The sequence below is a fragment of the Mercenaria mercenaria genome, chromosome 4 (genome assembly GCF_021730395.1).
Source record: "Mercenaria mercenaria strain notata chromosome 4, MADL_Memer_1, whole genome shotgun sequence".
NCBI lineage: Eukaryota > Metazoa > Mollusca > Bivalvia > Venerida > Veneridae > Mercenaria > Mercenaria mercenaria.
This window is the reverse complement of record NC_069364.1, coordinates 5173299-5191074: the sequence shown is the minus strand read 5'-3', so window position 1 is coordinate 5191074 and position 17776 is coordinate 5173299. Positions and strand designations below refer to the sequence as shown.

Below are 17776 nucleotides of genomic sequence, written 5' to 3'. Positions count from 1 at the left end.
ATAAATAAGTTTCAAAGCTATATGCCTTTTGGTAATAGCTGTATGTACATGCACGTAAAACTTTAACCAGGATTTTCTAAGTCCAAATGGGGGCATAATTTGCCAAAAATACATGTCAGAGTTATGGGACTTGATTCTATCAACTAGTTTTATAACCCCTAAGACACATGTGAAGTTTCAATTTAATATCTGCATTAGTTTTGGAGATAGTTACTTGCATGTAAAACTTTAACCAGGATTTTCTAAGTCCAAAAGGGGGCATAATTTGCTCAAAATACATATCAGGGTTATCGGACTTGACCCAGTGAGGTAGGTAATTGATCTAGAAAAAGAAAAAATAAGTTTCAAATCAATATGCCTTTTAGTAATAGCTGTATGTACTTGCACGCAAAACTTTAACCAGGATTTTCTAAGTCCAAAAGAGGGCATAATTTGCTCAAAATACATGTCAGAGTTACGGGACTTGAGCCAATGAGGTAGGTAATTGATCTAGAAAAAGAAAAAATAAGTTTCGAATCAATATGCCTTTTAGTAATAGCTGTATGTACTTGCACGCAAAACTTTAACCAGAATTTTCTAAGTCCAAAAGGGGGCATAATTTGGCCAAAATACATGTCAGAGTTATGGGACTTGACCCAGTGAGGTAGGTAATTGATCTAGAAAAAGAAAAAATAAGTTTCAAATCTATATGCCTTTTAGTAATAGCTGTATGTACTAGCTCGCAAAACTTTAACCAAAATTTTCTAAGTACAAAAGGGGGCATAATTTGGCCAAAATGAAGGTCAGAGTTATGGGACTTGGTGCTATCAACCAGTTTAATAACCCCGAAGACACATGTGAAGTTTCAATTCAATATCTGCATTAGTTTTGGAGATAGTAACTTGCATGTAAAACTTTAACCAGAATTTTCTAAGTCCAAAAGGGGGCATAATTTGCTCAAAATACATGTTAGAGTTATGGAACTTGACCCAGTGAGGTTGGTAATTGACCTAGAAAAAGAATGAATAAGTTTCAAAGCTATATGCCTTTAAATGATAGCTGTATGTACTTGCATGCAAAAACTTAACCAAGGTGTGACGCTGAAGCCGACGCCAGGGTGAGTAGAATAGCTAGACTATTCTTTGAATAGTCGAGCTAAAAATGTAGGTCAGTAGGTCAAGGTCACAGTCAAGTGACTTCTAATCACTTGGGGTCATCAGGCAATTATAATTAAACAGTCTTGGAAATATGATCTGATAATTTTTAAGTATTTGAATTATTTATTTCTATATAACTAATATAAAAAGTGACCCCCAAGGTGGGGCCTCTTTTTCACCCTAGGGGCATAATTTGAACAATCTTTTTAGAGATTCACTAGGCAACGCTACATGCCAAATATCAAAGGCCTAGGCCTTAAACTTTCAGAAAAGATCCCCCCCCAATATAAGTCTATGTTAAATTGGGGATCCCCAGGGCAGGGCCTCTTTTCACCCCAGGGGCATAATTTGAAAAATTTTGGTACAGGACCTCAAGGCAATGAAACATACTAAATATCAAAAGCCTTGCAGTTTCAGGCAAGAAGTTTTTAAAGTTTTTTCCTATATACGTCTATGTACACTTAAGACACCCCGAGGCAGGGTTTCTATTCACCCCAGGGGCATGATTTGAAAAGTCTTGATAGAGGACCACAAGGCAATGCTTCATACCAAATATCAAAGGCCTAGGTCTTGCAGTTTCAGACAGAAGATTTTCAAAGTTTTTTCCTATACAAGTCTATGTAAATTTGGGACCCCCAGGGCCGGGCCTCTTTTCACCCCAGGGGCACAATTTGAACAATCTTCATAGAGGATATTAGATAATGTCATATGCCAAATATCAAGGCTCTATGCCTTGCAGTTTTGGACAAGAAAATTTTTTAAGTTTTTCCTTTTGATTCTTTGAACAATTTTGAAAGGGGGCCACCCAAGGATCAGTCCTGTGAAGTTTGGTGTAATTCTGCCCAGTGGTTTTCAAGAAGATTTTTTTTAGAAAATGTTGATGGACGCACGACACACGTCACACGACGGACATTGAGCGGTCACAAAAGCTCACTATGAGCCTTTGGCTCAGGTGAGCTGAAAACTGACTGTTTTTAAACACATAACTGTTACTAAACGATATTAAATTTTGAATGTAGCTCTGTATGCAAACTTTATATAGAAATATAAAATATTTCAGTGAAAGATAGCCAGTGGAATTCACATTTAACAAGAAATTACTTTTCAATATTATTCACCAATGCTAGTTTATTTCATCCTTCTCTTCCACTTTGGAAATAACAGATATGTCAATAGCACTTTCATGCCACTTTATTTCACAAAAAGTCGTAACTGCCGAATAATTTTGGTGATGGTGGCATTTCATTTACTGCCGTGTGCTTTGGTACAAAGTCTTTTGCAAGCTGAGATTCTTGTCTTATGTTTACTTTGCTAATCCGATCTATAAGCATTTCAGGTTCTGGTGGTGTGGCATTTTCTTTGTTGTCAATGACAACATCTGCATGCGCTGTGAATGGCTTTACATGAATGGCATGTGTGGGAGACTTTCTGACAGGATGGATTTTAAATACACCAGTCATATCTGCCAGTGCCTGAATATAAATAGTACATTCTATGAAACAAATACAGTAAAACATCAAAAAGCTTATTGACATAATTAAACAGAGACAGATAAAGAGATCTTGGACAGCATGTTTTGTTTTTGTTGGGTTTAACGTTGCATTGACACATTTAAAGGTCATATAGCAACTTCCCAGCTTTGATGGTAGAGAAGGACCCCAGAAGCCCCCTATGCATGATTTCAGCATGGGCTGGCATCTGGGTAAAACCATCGACCTGGACAGCATGTGAAACAACATAAATATATAACAAAACTGCTTCCTTACTTATAAAATGGTTTTATATATGGTGCAGAAATAAACACTCGTGAAGGCCCTCCTGGCACCCTGCAACAGTAATCAGATGACAGCGAAAATGCACTCCTGTTAAATAATGAAAACCTTGCGTAAATGAAGTATATCATTTCTAATGGAAATCTCAGCAACTTGGCATTCATCTGATTTTTGATGCTGCTGTTGTCATGTTGATGTAGATTCAAAATAAATAATCTGTTATTTATGCAATGTGGTAGCAATTAAATGTTCCCATACTTAAAACCTGAGTTGTTATCACAAATATGTTAACCAACCAGTGATGTTATGATTTATTCTTAGTGCTTGTGTCATGGAGGGGGCTGAGAGTTGTTGTGTGCGTGTCACGGAGAGGGCGAAGAGTTGTTGCGTACTGTGTATGTGTCAAGGGGGTGGAGAGTTGCTGTGTACTGTGCGTGTCACAGAGGGAGCTGAGATTTGCTGTGTACTGTGCATGTGTCACGGGGAGTGGAGAGTTGCTGTGTACTGTGCTAGTCATGGAGGGGGCGGAGAGTTGCTGTGTACTGTGCATGTGTCACAGGGAGTGGAGAGTTGCTATGTACTGTGCGTGTCACAGAGGGGGCGGATAGTTGCTGTGTACTGTGCACCTGTCACAGCGGGGCAGAGAGTTGCTGTGTACTCTGCGTGTCACAGAGGGAGCTGAGATTTGCTGTGTACTGTGTATGTGTTATGGGGTGGAGAGTTGCTGTGTACTGTGCGTGTCACAGAGGGAGCTGAGATTTGCTGTGTACTGTGCTAGTCACGGATGGGGCGGAGAGTTGCTGTGTACTGTGCATGTGTCACAGAGGGGCGGAGAGTTGCTGTGTACTGTGCATGTGTCAAAGGGGTGGAGAGTTGCTGTGTACTGTGCGTGTCACAGAGGGGGTGGAGAGTTGGTGTGTACTGTGCATCTGTCACGTGGGTGGAGAGTTGGTGTGTACTGTGCATGTCACAGAGGGGGTGGAGAGTTGGTGTACTGTGCATATGTTACGGGGGCAGAGTTGCTGTGTATTGTGTGTGTCATTGAGGGGGCATTGTTGCTGTGTACTGTGCGTGTGTCAGGGAGGGGGTAGAGAGTTGCTGTGTAGTATGCCACTGTGGGTGTGTCACGGGGATGGAGAGTTGCTGTGTACTGCACCAGGTACAGTTCTGCAAGGCATTGTTGCCATGACAATGCAGGTTCAAATCTTTACTCTGGCAAATATAACTAGATAGATACTGTAGGTTATGAATGTTACATTTTGATTCAGTCAGAGACCGTTATCATTTGGCCATAGGTGTCCCACTAGCATATTTTTATGTTTAAAAGTTCTATTTGGTATGTTTACTCAAATGTCATAGTGTTTTGCTTATAAACCCACCTCAAGGCTATAAGTGAGCTCTGGTTCAACTGGTTCACCATCATTAATACATGCCATCGGGTCTGGTACATCAACCTCTTCCTTAAATCCTGGTTTCCATGTTTCCTTTTCATCTGACTTGAACAGACCAACATTCACAGGTCGCTTGCTTGAATGAAATTTACTGGATTCATGTTCCTTACCACTGGTGTTTGTAAGGATTTGTTTGATTCCAGGCGTACGGAATACAGGAGTTGCTGGACTGTCTTTCTGGTTGGTGTTGAACAGAAGACGTTCAGAAGGGTCTGGAAGGTTTTCCTCTATAGCAGGCATTGGTTTAGCAGCAGAGAACAAAACCGGACTTGCGAGGGCTACAAAAACAGCACAAAAGTTTAATGATGTTTGACAGTTGTAGGACATTTATCAGAAACCATTTTCAGTCTTGAATGACCATGAACTTTGTCCTACTTCAAAACATTAGGGTCATCCACTTATGCAAAAACTCTTATTTAGTTTAACCCTTAACCTGCTGGTGGCAGGAGATTCTGCATTTGCGACCAGTACAGACCAAGATCAGCCTGCACATCCATGCAGTCTGATCATGGTCTGCACTGTTCGCCATTCAGTTAGTATCTTTTTGTTAAGCACCCCTTTTAACAGTTAATGGTACTGTCCAAGTTCATTACAGAAATTTAACAGGGTAAGGGTTAAAAACCGTATGACCAGTCTTTCTACAGTAACTAATATGTCTCATGCATGTAAGGACCACTTGTAATCATTTTATAAAGCTTGAGAGCCATTGATTGGCTGTTTAAATCAGATTTTTTTTTCTTTTTTGGGGGGGTTGCTTGGACTTCGACATCTAAACTTCTGGTTTTAGAAATGATAAGGTTCACTGATTGATGATAGGCAATCATCCTGTGCAGTTTGGAAGCTATGGGCTGAAATGGTTGGAAACTAAATGGTCTCATTTTTAAACAAGAGCTGTCAGGAGGAGTCCCTAATGCTTGACGTTTGCCTAAATCAAGTTAAGTAAATGAATACAAAGTTTGAAAAAGGAGCATAATTTTGTAAAACCCCAAATCAGAGTTATGGAACCTGTACAATGTATGTCAACTAATAAGCATGGTCACATATATGCAGTTTCAATCCATTCCTAAAAGAGGTTACTGAAATACATAAAGAACTTTTAGATTGCGGACGTCCATGAATGGGTGGGAGCAAAAGCTATGCATATACTTCGAAAAGTTGAGCTGAAAATCTTTTTGAAAATTCATTCAATGCATCAAGTCGTATAAGAAAATATGTTACACAAAATGCAGGTAACAAAAAGAATTCCCTTTTCCTGATAAGCTGTAAAGAACAGCACTGCATCTTATTATAAGCTACTAGACAGCAAGCAAGTATAAAATGAGCCGCGCCATGAGAAAACCAACATAGTGGGTTTGCGACCAGCATGGATCCAGACCAGCCTGCGTGCACTCTGGTCAGGATCCATGCTGTTCGCTTTCAAAGTCTATTGCAATTAGAGAAACCGTTAGTGAACAGCATGGATCCTGACCAGACTGCGCAGATGCGCAGGCTGGTCTGGATCCATGCTGGTCACAAAGACACTATGTTGGTTTTCCCATGGCACGGCTCAAATAAAGTAAGATAAATATCTGCCTTTCTTACCTGAATGAAGGTCAGTGCTGTACGAGATGTCAGCATTCAAACTTTTTGCAAGACTTGGTGTGCATATGATACCATTATGCAGGAAATCGGATGGTACATCGGACCAAACTGGCTTCTGGACAGCAGGCCTAAACAAATAAATGACAAACAGTATAGCACCATAGCTGATGTGAGAACTCTGGCAGTACATACAAATAAGAAAAGACTCTATATTTTTGTTTTACACATGCCTTTTGATGTTTTTGACTGTTATTTCAATCATCTTTCTTTACCAATTTAATTTTGTATTTATGAAGAAACAAAGCTTATCTGGTGCTTTAAAGATAGCTTACCGTTAAGTTTTTCAATTCTGGAAAAGATTTTTTTTAACATTCAAATTAAAAACTGATGAGCCCCTTAGGTGGTCCTCGAAAAGTTCAAATTTCAAACCAAATCAAGTTAACTTCATTGTAATAAAACTTTATTAAAAATCTCAAAAATTAAAGTTAACAATATCATTCATCAGATCCAAAAAGTAACATGTAATTGCGTAATAAAATGTTTTATCATATACATTTATAAATTTTATAAACAAGAGGACCATGATGGTCCTGAATCGCTCACCTCTTCCCACATGACCCAGTTTTGAGTATGACATCGTTTTTTCTATTATTTGACATAGTGACCTAGTTTTTGAGCTCATGTGACCCAGTTTTGAACCTGACCTAGATATTATCAAGATAAAATTCTGACCAATTTTCATGAAGATCCATTGAAAAATATGGCCTCTAGAGAGGTCACAAGGTTTTTCTATTTTAAGACCTACTGACCTAGTTTTTGATTACAGTTGACCCAGTTTCAAACTTGACCTATATATCATCAAGATAAACATTCAGACCAACTTTCATACAGATCCCATGAAAAATATGGCCTCTAGAGAGGTCACAAGGTTTTTTCATTATTTAACCTACTGACCTACTTTTTGATGGCATGTGACCCACTTTCGAACTTGACCTAGATATCATCAAGATGAACATTCTGACTAATTTTTATGGAGATCCATTCACAAGTATGGCCTCTAGAGAGGTCACAAGGTTTTTCTATTTTTAGACCTACTGACCTAGTTTTTGACCGCACATGACCCTGTTTCGAACTTTACCTAGATATCATCAAGATGAACATTCAGACCAACTTTCATACAGATCCCATGAAAAATATGGCCTCTAGAGAGGTCACAAGGTTTTTCTATTATTTGACCTACTGACCTAGTTTTTGATGGCACGTGACCCACTTTCAAATTTGACCTAGATATCATCAAGATGAACATTCAGACCAACTTTCATACAGATCCCTTAAAAAATATGGCCTCTAAAGAGGTCACAAGGTTTTTCTATTATTTGACCTACTGACCTAGTTATTGACGGCACATGACCCACTTTCGAACTTGACCTAGATATTATCAAGATGAACATTCTGACCAATTTTCATGAAGATCTCATGAAATATATGGCCTCTAGAGAGGTCATAAGGTTTTTCTATTTTTAGACCTACTGACCTAGTTTTTGACCGCACGTGACCCAGTTTCAAACCTGACCTAGATATCATCAAGGTGAACATTCTGACCAATTTTTATGGAGATCCATTCATAAGTATGGCCTCTAGAGAGGTCACAAGATTTTTCTATTTTTAGACCTACTGACCTAGTTTTTGACCGCACGTGACCCACTTTCGAACTTGATCTAGATATCATCAAGATCAACATTCAGACCAACTTTTTGACCTACTGACCTAGTTTTTGAGGCCACGTGACCCACTTTCGAACTTGACTTAGATATCATCAAGATGAACATTCTGACCAATTTTCATGAAGTTGTTATGAAATATATGGCCTCTAGAGAGGTCACAAGGTTTTTCTATTTTTAGACCTACTGACCTAGTTTTTGACCGCATGTGACCCAGTTTCAAACTTGACCTAGATATCATCAATGGGAACATTCTGACCAATTTTCATAAAGATCCCATGAAAAATGTGACGTCTAGAGTGGTCACAAGCAAAAGTTTACGCACGCACGCACTGACAGACGGACGGACGGACTGATGGACGGACGCTGTGCGATCACAAAAGCTCACCTTGTCACTTTGTGACAGGTGAGCTAAAAATCGGCTTGTATTTTACAAGTAAATATGAACAGGCAGACAAACAAGAGCTGTTGGAGGACAGCAATGCTCAACTATTCAACAGTCTCGTCAACTAATGAAAATGAAAGTTGAAAAAGTGGCATAATTTTGTAACAAGAGCTGTCCATAAGACAGCGTGCTCCACTATTCGGGGATTTGACAGTAAAATGAATATTTGTCTGAATAAGAGATCTCTACTTTAAAAGGAAGATACACCAAGGGGCATTATTCCATCAAATACACAAATTTGAGTTATTAGGATTGTTAATTTGTTACAACACATGCAGATGATGATGATAAAGATATATTTTGAGTTTCAAGTCATTATCTTATATAGTACCAAAATGTCCAGAAAACAAAGTTTTAAAAAAAAATAAGTATAAAAGGGACATAATTCGGTCAAAAATACAAATCAGAGTTATAGGTATTGTTACCACACATGCAGATGATGATGATAAAGATACATTTTAAGTTTCAAGTCTTTATCTTATATTGCATTAAAGTAGTATCCAGAAAGCGAAAATTGCAAAAGAGTTTAAGTACAAAAGGGGCATAATTCTGTCAAAAACACAATTAGAGTTATCTTAAAAATAACCCAAGTATAAGACCTTGGTGATCTTGACCTTGGATATAATGGGCCCAGTCCCTATGCATAATTTGTTTGTATGCTGGACAATATCTATGTAAAGTTACAGTAAGATATAAGCAATAGTAACAAAGATATGACAGAAAAACAAAGGTTGCCGAAAAACTGTAACCTTAAAATAATCTAAGTATAACACCTTCTTGACCTTGACCTTGGGTATACAATAAGGGGCTCAGCCCCTACACATACTTTGTTTGTATACTGGACAATGTTTATGTGAAGTTACAGTAAGATATAAGCAATAGTAACAAAGATATGACAGAACAAGAGCTCTGCCAAGTGGGGCAATATATGCCCGAAGGGTTACATCACAGGATGGGAGCAAAATTTAAAGAACTTGACTGTTGTAGCCCGAAGGACTGGAACAACAAAAGGAAAACTTCAAAAAAAAAAAATCTAAGTCCACAAAAAAAAATCCTTATCAGGTACAGGTATGTAAAAATACACCTAAAAATTGGAGGTACCATCCATGTTGTACCACAGAAAAATGGTCTCGGTTTTAGCTCTGCACGTCGTCTCGGTCTGGTGAACATTTGTGTCAAGTTTCCTTGAAATGCTTAAAGGGGTTCAAGAGTTACAGAGCAGACACAAAATTGCTAATGGACAGACGGACGGACACCAGCATCATAACATAATACGTCCCTTTGGGGTATAAAAACAACGGTTGCCGAAAAACTTTAACCAAGAAGGGTCACGCCGACGCCGGGGCGAATAGTATAGCCCCCCTATTCTCCAAATAGTGGAGCTAAAAATGGGAAACAGGGTTATGGTACCTGCATAGTGTTTCTCAGCTCACGGCAGTGGACAAGTGTGTGAAGTTTTAATCCATTCCCATTAGTGAGTACTGAGATACCAGCTTACATACAAAACCTTAACCAAAAATTTCGAAAAGTCGAAAAAGGGGCATTATTTTGTAAAAAAGCAAAATAGAGTTATGGAACCTGTGCAATGTAAGTCAGTTTATCACAGTTAATAAAAGTGTGTTTATTTCAATCCATTCCCACAAGTGGTTACTGAGCTACCAGCTTACATACAAAAACTTAACCAAATTGGGACATAGACGCACGGGCAAGTCTACTATTCTTTGAATAGTCAAGCTAAAAATTTCGTATTGCACCTTTTGTATTGTATGTTACCGGACTACTTCCATTAATATGCATGACCTGACACAGTTCTATAAGTAGCACATATAAAAACTTCACTAAGTTCCATTTTAACATCAATATACATTCAATAACAAAACACCAAACAAAAAGGTGGATGTATATAATAAAAGGGTCATTATAACAGTAGCTAGATCTGGGATTTTGTATTCGGCTCTCTTGGATTTTGCAAGGTCGGATCATACTCATCGCCTCATGAGATCTGATCCGGCAAAAATCCACTCAAGCCGAATACAGCATCCCAAATCAAGCTACTATTACTATATATATAACCTATTTTCTTACATTGCTGTACTTGTATGATGTTTATTTTTCTGCAAGCTATTGAGATATTGCAATGTGTCCTGTGATATCCCAGCATCCTCTAGTCGTGGTGTACGGTTGGGATCAATAGGTGGTTTTACATTGCCTGGAGGAGTTCTTGCAACAGTTAAAGAGCATTGTCTTTCAGTCTTACCACTTTTCCATTTAAACATGTAAACCAAAATATCAAAATTTAAAATTTACAAAATACAGCTAAAATCTATTTTTTAAATGAAAACTGATACACAGGGGTCAAGAGTTTCGTATTTTACAGATAAATCAGGATTTTTAGCACTGCTCAACTTACTGAAATGTACAGTCTTACAAATAAGGTGCAATTCTAGACATATAATTATACTGCTTTAGAAATGCCTTTTAAAAGTTCATTTTCAACCCTATGCCTGCTGGCAACAAGTGATTCTGCCTTTGCAACCAGTGCAGACCAAGATCTGCCTGCACATCCGTTAAAATGTTAAACAAGAGGACCATGATGGTCCTGAATCACTCACCTCTTCCCACATGACCCAGTTTTGAGTATGACGTCGTTTTTTCTATTATTTGACATAGTGACCTAGTTTTTGAGCGCATGTGACCCAGTTTTGATCTTGACCTAGATATTATCAAGATAAAAATTCTGGCCAATTTTCATGAAGATCCATTGAAAAATATGGTCTCTAGAGAGGTCACAAGGTTTTTCTATTATTTGACCTACTGACCTAGTTTTCGAAGGTACGTGACCCTGTTTTGAAATTAACCTAGATATCATCAAGGTGAACATTCTCACTAATTTCATGAAGATCTCATGAAAAATATGGCCTCTAGAGAGGTCACAAGGTTTTTCTATTTTTATACCTACTGGCCTAGTTTTTGACCGCACGTGACCCAGTTTCGAAACTGACCTAGATATCATCAAGGTGAACATTCAGATCAATTTTCATGAAGATCCATTGAAAAATATGGCCTCTAGAGAGGTCAAAAGATTTTTCTAATTTTAGACCTACTGACCTAGTTTTTGACCGCAGTTGACCCAGTTTCAAACTTGACCAAGATATCATCAAGATGAACATTCAGACCAACTTTCATACAGATCCCATGAAAACTATGGCCTCTAGAGAGGTCACAAGGTTTTTTTTATTATTTGACCTACTGACCTAGTTTTTTACGGCACGTGACCCAGTTTCAAACTTGACCTAGATATCATCAAGGTGAACATTCTGACCAACTTTCATGAAGATCCATTCAAGGCTATGGCCTCTAGAGAGGTCACAACGTTTTTCTATTATTTGACCTACTGACCTACTTTTTGAAGGCAGGTGACCCACTTTCAAACTTTACCTACATATCATCAAGATGAACATTCTGACCAATTTTTATGGAGATCCATTCACAAGTATGGCCTCTAGAGAGGTCACAAGGTTTTTCTATTTTTAGACCTACTGACCTAGTTTTTGACCGCACATGACCCTGTTTCGAACTTGACCTAGATATCATCAAGATGAACATTCAGAGCAACTTTCATACAGATCCCATGAAAAATATGGCCTTTATAGAGGTCACAAGGTTTTTCTATTATTTGACCTACTGACCTAGTTTTTGACGGCACATGACCCACTTTCGAACTTGATCTAGATATCAAGGGCAAAATAGCTAATTCTGGTCCTTTCAGGGACCATAACTCTGGAACCAATAATGGAATCTGGCCAGTTCAAGAAAGGAACCAAGATGGTGATACAAGTTGTGTGCCAGTTTGGTAAAAATCAAATCATAAATAAAGCTGCTATTGTGCAGACAAGGTCAAAATAGCTGATTTTGGCCCTTTCTGGGGCCATAACTCTGGAACCCATAATGGGATCTGGCCAGTTCAAGAAAGGAATCGAGATCTTATGGTGATGTAAGTTGTGTGTAAGTTTGGTTTAAATAAAATCATAAATGAAACCACTATCGTGCAGACAAGAAATTGCTGACGGACGCACAGACGCACACACGACTGACGAAGGGTGATCACAAAAGCTCACCTTGTCACTATGTGACAGGTGAGCTAAAAACCACAACGACATCATACTGCTTTATGTTAAAACAATCATTGTTTTTATTTACGTTCATGAGGTCCCGTAACCTATTCATCCGTATTTGCAGAAATCTGTTTGCCAAAAATCGTTTTACTCGATGTATTTAAATTGCTGCCGCTTTTTCATTATTTAAGATGTTTTAATTCTGTTTTTTTTGTACTTTCTTGTCAAAAGTCTGAATTTTATGACCATAGTATGTATTATTTATTTACTTTTAGAAATAAATAAATAATTAAGATCGCGCTGTTCGAAATTTTACAAATTTATAATTGTATGAAACTTCGATCGTTTTTATAAAATTTTGCCTACATTTCTGTTGACATCTTATTAAGATCGTTATAGAATTCAAACTGTATTACTTCTAAAGTGGGGCTGAAAGTTTGAAGCGATCATATTAAAAAATGAACGCACTATAAGCGTTTTATGTGTACGTGTCGATAAACATTTAAGTAACGGCGATACGATAGGTCGCACATGCTCGTGGAATGGAAAATTACTAGCATGACGTTTTGATATCCTTACAATTCGCGGGTAAATTCCAGTCAATCCAGGTAATTTTCGTGTTATGCTGACCGAAAATATCGTTGTCATTTGAAAGGAAACATCAGATAAATCGGTGTAATTTCACGCTTTTATTATTAACAAGTTTGAAAACTTAGTAGCCCGACGGACTACCCAGCTTGGGAAATTCGGCAGTCCGTCTGAAAAACTGGTAGCCTTGGGCTACCGCCAAGATCCAGGCCTGGGTGATATTATCATGTGGATTATTTACTGCATCTTTTGAATGTTACTCATCTCTTGAACTTACCCAGTTTTGAAAACAAGAGGACCGTGATGGTCCTGAATCGCTCACCTGTTCCCACATGACCGAGTTTTGAACTCAGTATGACATTGTTTTTTCTATTATTTGACATAGTGACCTAGTTTTTGAGCTCATGTGACCCAGTTTTGAACCTGACCTAGATATCATCAAGATAAAAATTCTGACCAATTTTCATGAAGATCCATTGAAAAATATGGCCTCTAGAGAGGTCACAAGGTTTTTTTATTATTTGACCTACTGACCTAGTTTTTGACCGCACGTGACCCAGTTTCAAACTTGACCTAGATATCATCAAGGTGAACATTCTGACCAATTTTCATGAAGATCCATTTGAAAGTATGGCCTCTAGAGAGGTCACAAGGATTTTCTATTTTTAGACCTACTGACCTAGTTTTTAACCGCACATGACCCAGTTCCAAACCTGACCTAGATATCATCAAGATAAACATTCAGACCAACTTTCATACAGATTCCATGAAAAAAATGGCCTCTAGAGAGGTCACAAGGTTTTTTTATTATTTGACCTACTGACCTAGTTATTGACCGCACGTGATCCTGTTTCAAACTTGACCTAGATATCATAAAGGTGAACATTCTGAACAATTTTCATGAAGATCCATTTGAAAGTATGGCCTCTAGAGAGGTCACAATGTTTTTCTATTTTTAGACCTACTGACCTAGATTTTGACCACAGTTGACCCAGTTTCGAACCTGACCTAGATATCATCAAGATGAACATTCAGACCAACTTTCATACAGATCCCATGAAAAATACAGCCTCTAGAGAGGTCACAAGGTTTTTTTATTATTTGACCTACTGACCTAGTTATTGACCGCACATGTCCCAGTTTTGAACCTGACCTAGATATCATCAAGGTGAACATTCTGACCAATTGATCCATTCAAAAGTATGGCCTCTAGAGAGGTCACAAGGTTTTTCTATTTTTAGACCTACTGACCTAGTTTTCGACCGCACGTGACCCAGTTTCAAACTTGACCTAGATATCATCAAGGTGAACATCCAGACCAACTTTCATACAGATATCATGAAAAATATGGCCTCTAGAGAGGTCACAAGGTTTATTTATTATTTGACCTACTGACCTAGTTTTTGAAGGCACGTGACCCAGTTTCGAACTTGACCTAGATATCATCAAGTTGAACATTCTGACCAATTTTCATGAAGATCTTATGAAAAATATGGCCTCTAGAGAGGTCACAAGGTTTTTCTATTTTTAGACCTACTGACCTAGTTTTTGACCGCACGTGATCCAGTTTCGAACTTGACCTAGATATCATCAAGGTGAACATTCTGACCAATTTTCATAAAGACCCCATGAAAAATGTGACCTCTATAGTGGTCACAAGCAAAAGTTTACGGACGGACGGACTGACGGATGGACGACGGGCTCTGCGCGATCACAAAAGCTCACCTTGTCACTTTGTGACAGGTGAGCTAAAAACAAAACTAGAATGTGTCTGTAGGACACAGGGTGTGCCCCCCACTGGTACATTTGTCACAAATAAGGGGAAATCATTCAAATGTCTTAATGGGGTATAGCCTCAAAATAAATTATGAAATGGATTCATTATTCTATACCATATACTTTTTGGGCTATGAGCATCACAAACAAAAAATCCACTATTTTGGCTATCTCAAGGGCCATAACTCTGTAATAAACGCTAGAATTCTCAAGAAGAATGCCAAGTGTGCAAGGTCACATTATGATTAAGACTCAAGCAAGGTTTCATGAATTTACATTAAATATGTTTTGAGTGAGACACAAAATTAGGTCAAAATGTACATTTTTTTACTATTCCAGGGGCCATAACTCTAGAAATAGAGGGCGGACCCAGATTAAAAATAGGAGGTGCGCAAGTTCATATCATGATTAAGACTCATGCAAGGTTTCATGAATTTATATCAAATACTTTTTGAGCTAGGCGTGTCACAAGGTGAAAATGTGCATTTTTGACTATTTCAGGGGCCATAACTCTAAAAATAGGGGGTGGATCCAGACGAAAAATAGAAGGTGCACGAGTTCATACCATGATAAAGACTCATGCAAGGTTTCATCAATCTATATCAAATACATTTTGAGCTAGGCGTGTCACAAGGTGAAAATGTGCATTTTTGACTATTTCAGCGGCCATAACTCTAGACATAGGGGCGGACCCAGATGAACAAGAGCTGTCTCCATAGGATTACACATGCCCCCGATGGCACTTTGAATGAATAGTTATGGCCGATGTTAGAGTTTAGGACCTTTGACCTACGGAGCTGGGTCTTGCGCGCGACACGTCATCTTACTGTGTCACACATTCATGCGTAGTTATTTTAAAATCCATGCATGAATGTAAATGATATGGACTGGACACGCCCATCAATGCACTATCATGAAAAATGACCTTTAATGTCTAAGTGTGACCTTGACCTTTGAGCTACGGACCTGGGTCTTGCACGCGACACGTCGTCTTATTGTGGTACACATTCATGCCAAGTTATTTGAAAATCCATCCATCGATGACAAAGATATGGACCGGACACGCCCATCAATGCACTATCCTTTAACGTCTAAGTGTGACCTTGACCTTTGAGCTACGGACCTGGGTCTTGTGCGCGACACGTCGTCTTACTGTGGTACACATTCATGCCAAGTTATTTGAAAATACATCCAACGATGACAAAGATATGGACCGGACACGCCCATCAATGCACTATCCTTTAATGTCTAAGTGTGACCTTGACCTTTGAGCTACGGGCCTGGGTCTTGTGCGCGACACGTCGTCTTACTGTGGTACACATTCATGCCAAGTTATTTGAAAACCCATCCATCGATGACAAAGATATGGACCGGACACGAAAATTGCGGACAGACTGACAGACCAACAGACGGTTCAAAAACTATATGCCTCCCTTTGGGGGCAGAAAAATAGAAGGTGCGCAAGTTCATATCATGATTAAGACTCATGCAAGGTTTCATGAATCTATATCAAATACTTTTTGAGCTAGGCATGTCATAAGGTGAAAATTGAAATGAAAATTGGGAAAAATGGAGCATATTTAGCATTGGGAATGGGGCCGAATATCGGCCCCCGTGAGACAGGTTGAAAAAGCCCTGCATGGAATTAAATTCTCTGAACAATTTTTGAAAGGGGGACCACCTAAGGATCATTCCTGTGAAGTTTTGTGTAATTCTGCCCAGTGGTTTTCAAGAAGATTTTTTTAGAACATGTTGACGGACGCACATTGAGCGGTCACAGTCGCTCACCATGAGCCAATGGCTCAGGTGAGCTAAAAAGTTACAATCTAAGCTATTTATAGTAACAACAAAGGGAAGTAATTCTAAAGAAGGGACCTGCGCATGACCCTTCGTCTCATGATGGTGTACAATTGTGCAAAGTTACATCAAAATCACTCCATGCATGAAGAAGAAATGCTTCGGACAAAGTCATTCTTGTATCTGACCTTTGGCCTCTAAGTGTGACCTTGACCTTAGATCTAGGGACCTGGTTCTTGCGCATTACACTCAATCTTGTGGTGGTGAACATTTGTGCCAAGTTATATCAAAATCTCTCTATGCATGAAGAAGGAATGCACCGGACAAAGTTTTCATTCTTGCAGCCTTCGACCTCTAAATGTGACCTTGACCTTAGACCTAGGGACCTGGTTCTTGCGCAATCACAATCCCTCCATGCATGAAGAAAGAATGCTCCGGACAGTCATTCTTGAATTTGACCTTTATTCTCTAAGTGTGACCTTGACCTTAGACCTAGGGACCTGGTTCTTGCGCATGACACTACGTCTCATGATGGTGAACAATTGTGCCAAGTTTTATCAAAATCCCTCCATGCATGAAGAAGATATGCTCCGGACGAAGTCATTCTTGAATTTGACCTCTAAATGTGACCTTGACCTTAGACCTAAGGACCTGGTTCTTGCGCATGACACTCCACCTCATCACGATGAACAACTGTGCCAAGTTTCATTAAAATCCCTCCATGCATGAAGAAGATATACTCCTGACAAAATCTGTGGACGTCAAACCTGGGGCATTCCCATAATACGTCCCGTTTTTCAAAAGGGCGTATAAAAAGAGAAAGTGTAAACAAGAGCACCAGCATGCGGGTGCTGACACTCATCTGATTTTTTTTGTATAATAGAAAAATTGTCCTACCCATGATTTTCTAAGTTTAAAAAGGGCCATAATTCTTGCAAAAAGCAGGATGGAGTTATGTTTCTTGATGTACAGACTCAGTTTATGATGGTGAACAACTGTTGTAAGTTTCAAAGCAATAGCTTGAATAGATTAGGAGAAAAGCTGACCTAAACATAAAACTTAACCAATAAATCTGATATTTTCTAAGTCCAAAAGGGGCCATAATTCTTGCAAAAAGCAAGACAGAGTTATGTTTCTTGATGTACATGGTCAGCTTATGATGGTGAACAAGTGTTGCAAGTTTTAAAGAAATAGCTTTGATAGTTTATGAGGAAAGCTGACCTAAACATAAAACTTAACCAAGAAATCTGATTTTCTAAGTCCAAAAGGGGCAATAATTCTTGACTGGTTGAGGGTACAAAACTTCACATGTTGATACTAAACATTTATGGAAAACAAGAGGGCCATGAAGGCTCTGTATCGCTCACCTGACCTATCGACCTAAAGATCGTCAA

General features: G+C 38.7%; 1 protein-coding gene across 5 annotated transcripts in view; it reads right to left on the bottom strand.

The window, feature by feature from the left end:
- LOC123550875 (uncharacterized) overlaps nt 1–17776 on the bottom strand; it is a 54583-nt gene that overhangs the window by 2749 nt on the left and 34058 nt on the right. For 3 of the 5 annotated variants that reach the window (XM_045339337.2, XM_053540237.1, XM_045339338.2), the window contains exons 5-8: nt 10192–10326; nt 5941–6068; nt 4288–4637; nt 2157–2608 (exon numbers count right to left, since the gene is read on the bottom strand). In XM_045339337.2, coding sequence (XP_045195272.2) covers nt 2333–2608; nt 4288–4637; nt 5941–6068; nt 10192–10326 — 889 coding nt within the window. In that variant the 3' untranslated portion in view covers nt 2157–2332. Of the gene's footprint in view, nt 1–2156; nt 2609–4287; nt 4638–5940; nt 6069–10191; nt 10327–17776 lie in introns of those variants that run through there. The other 2 variants (XR_008370463.1, XR_008370462.1) reach the window with 2 other exon arrangements.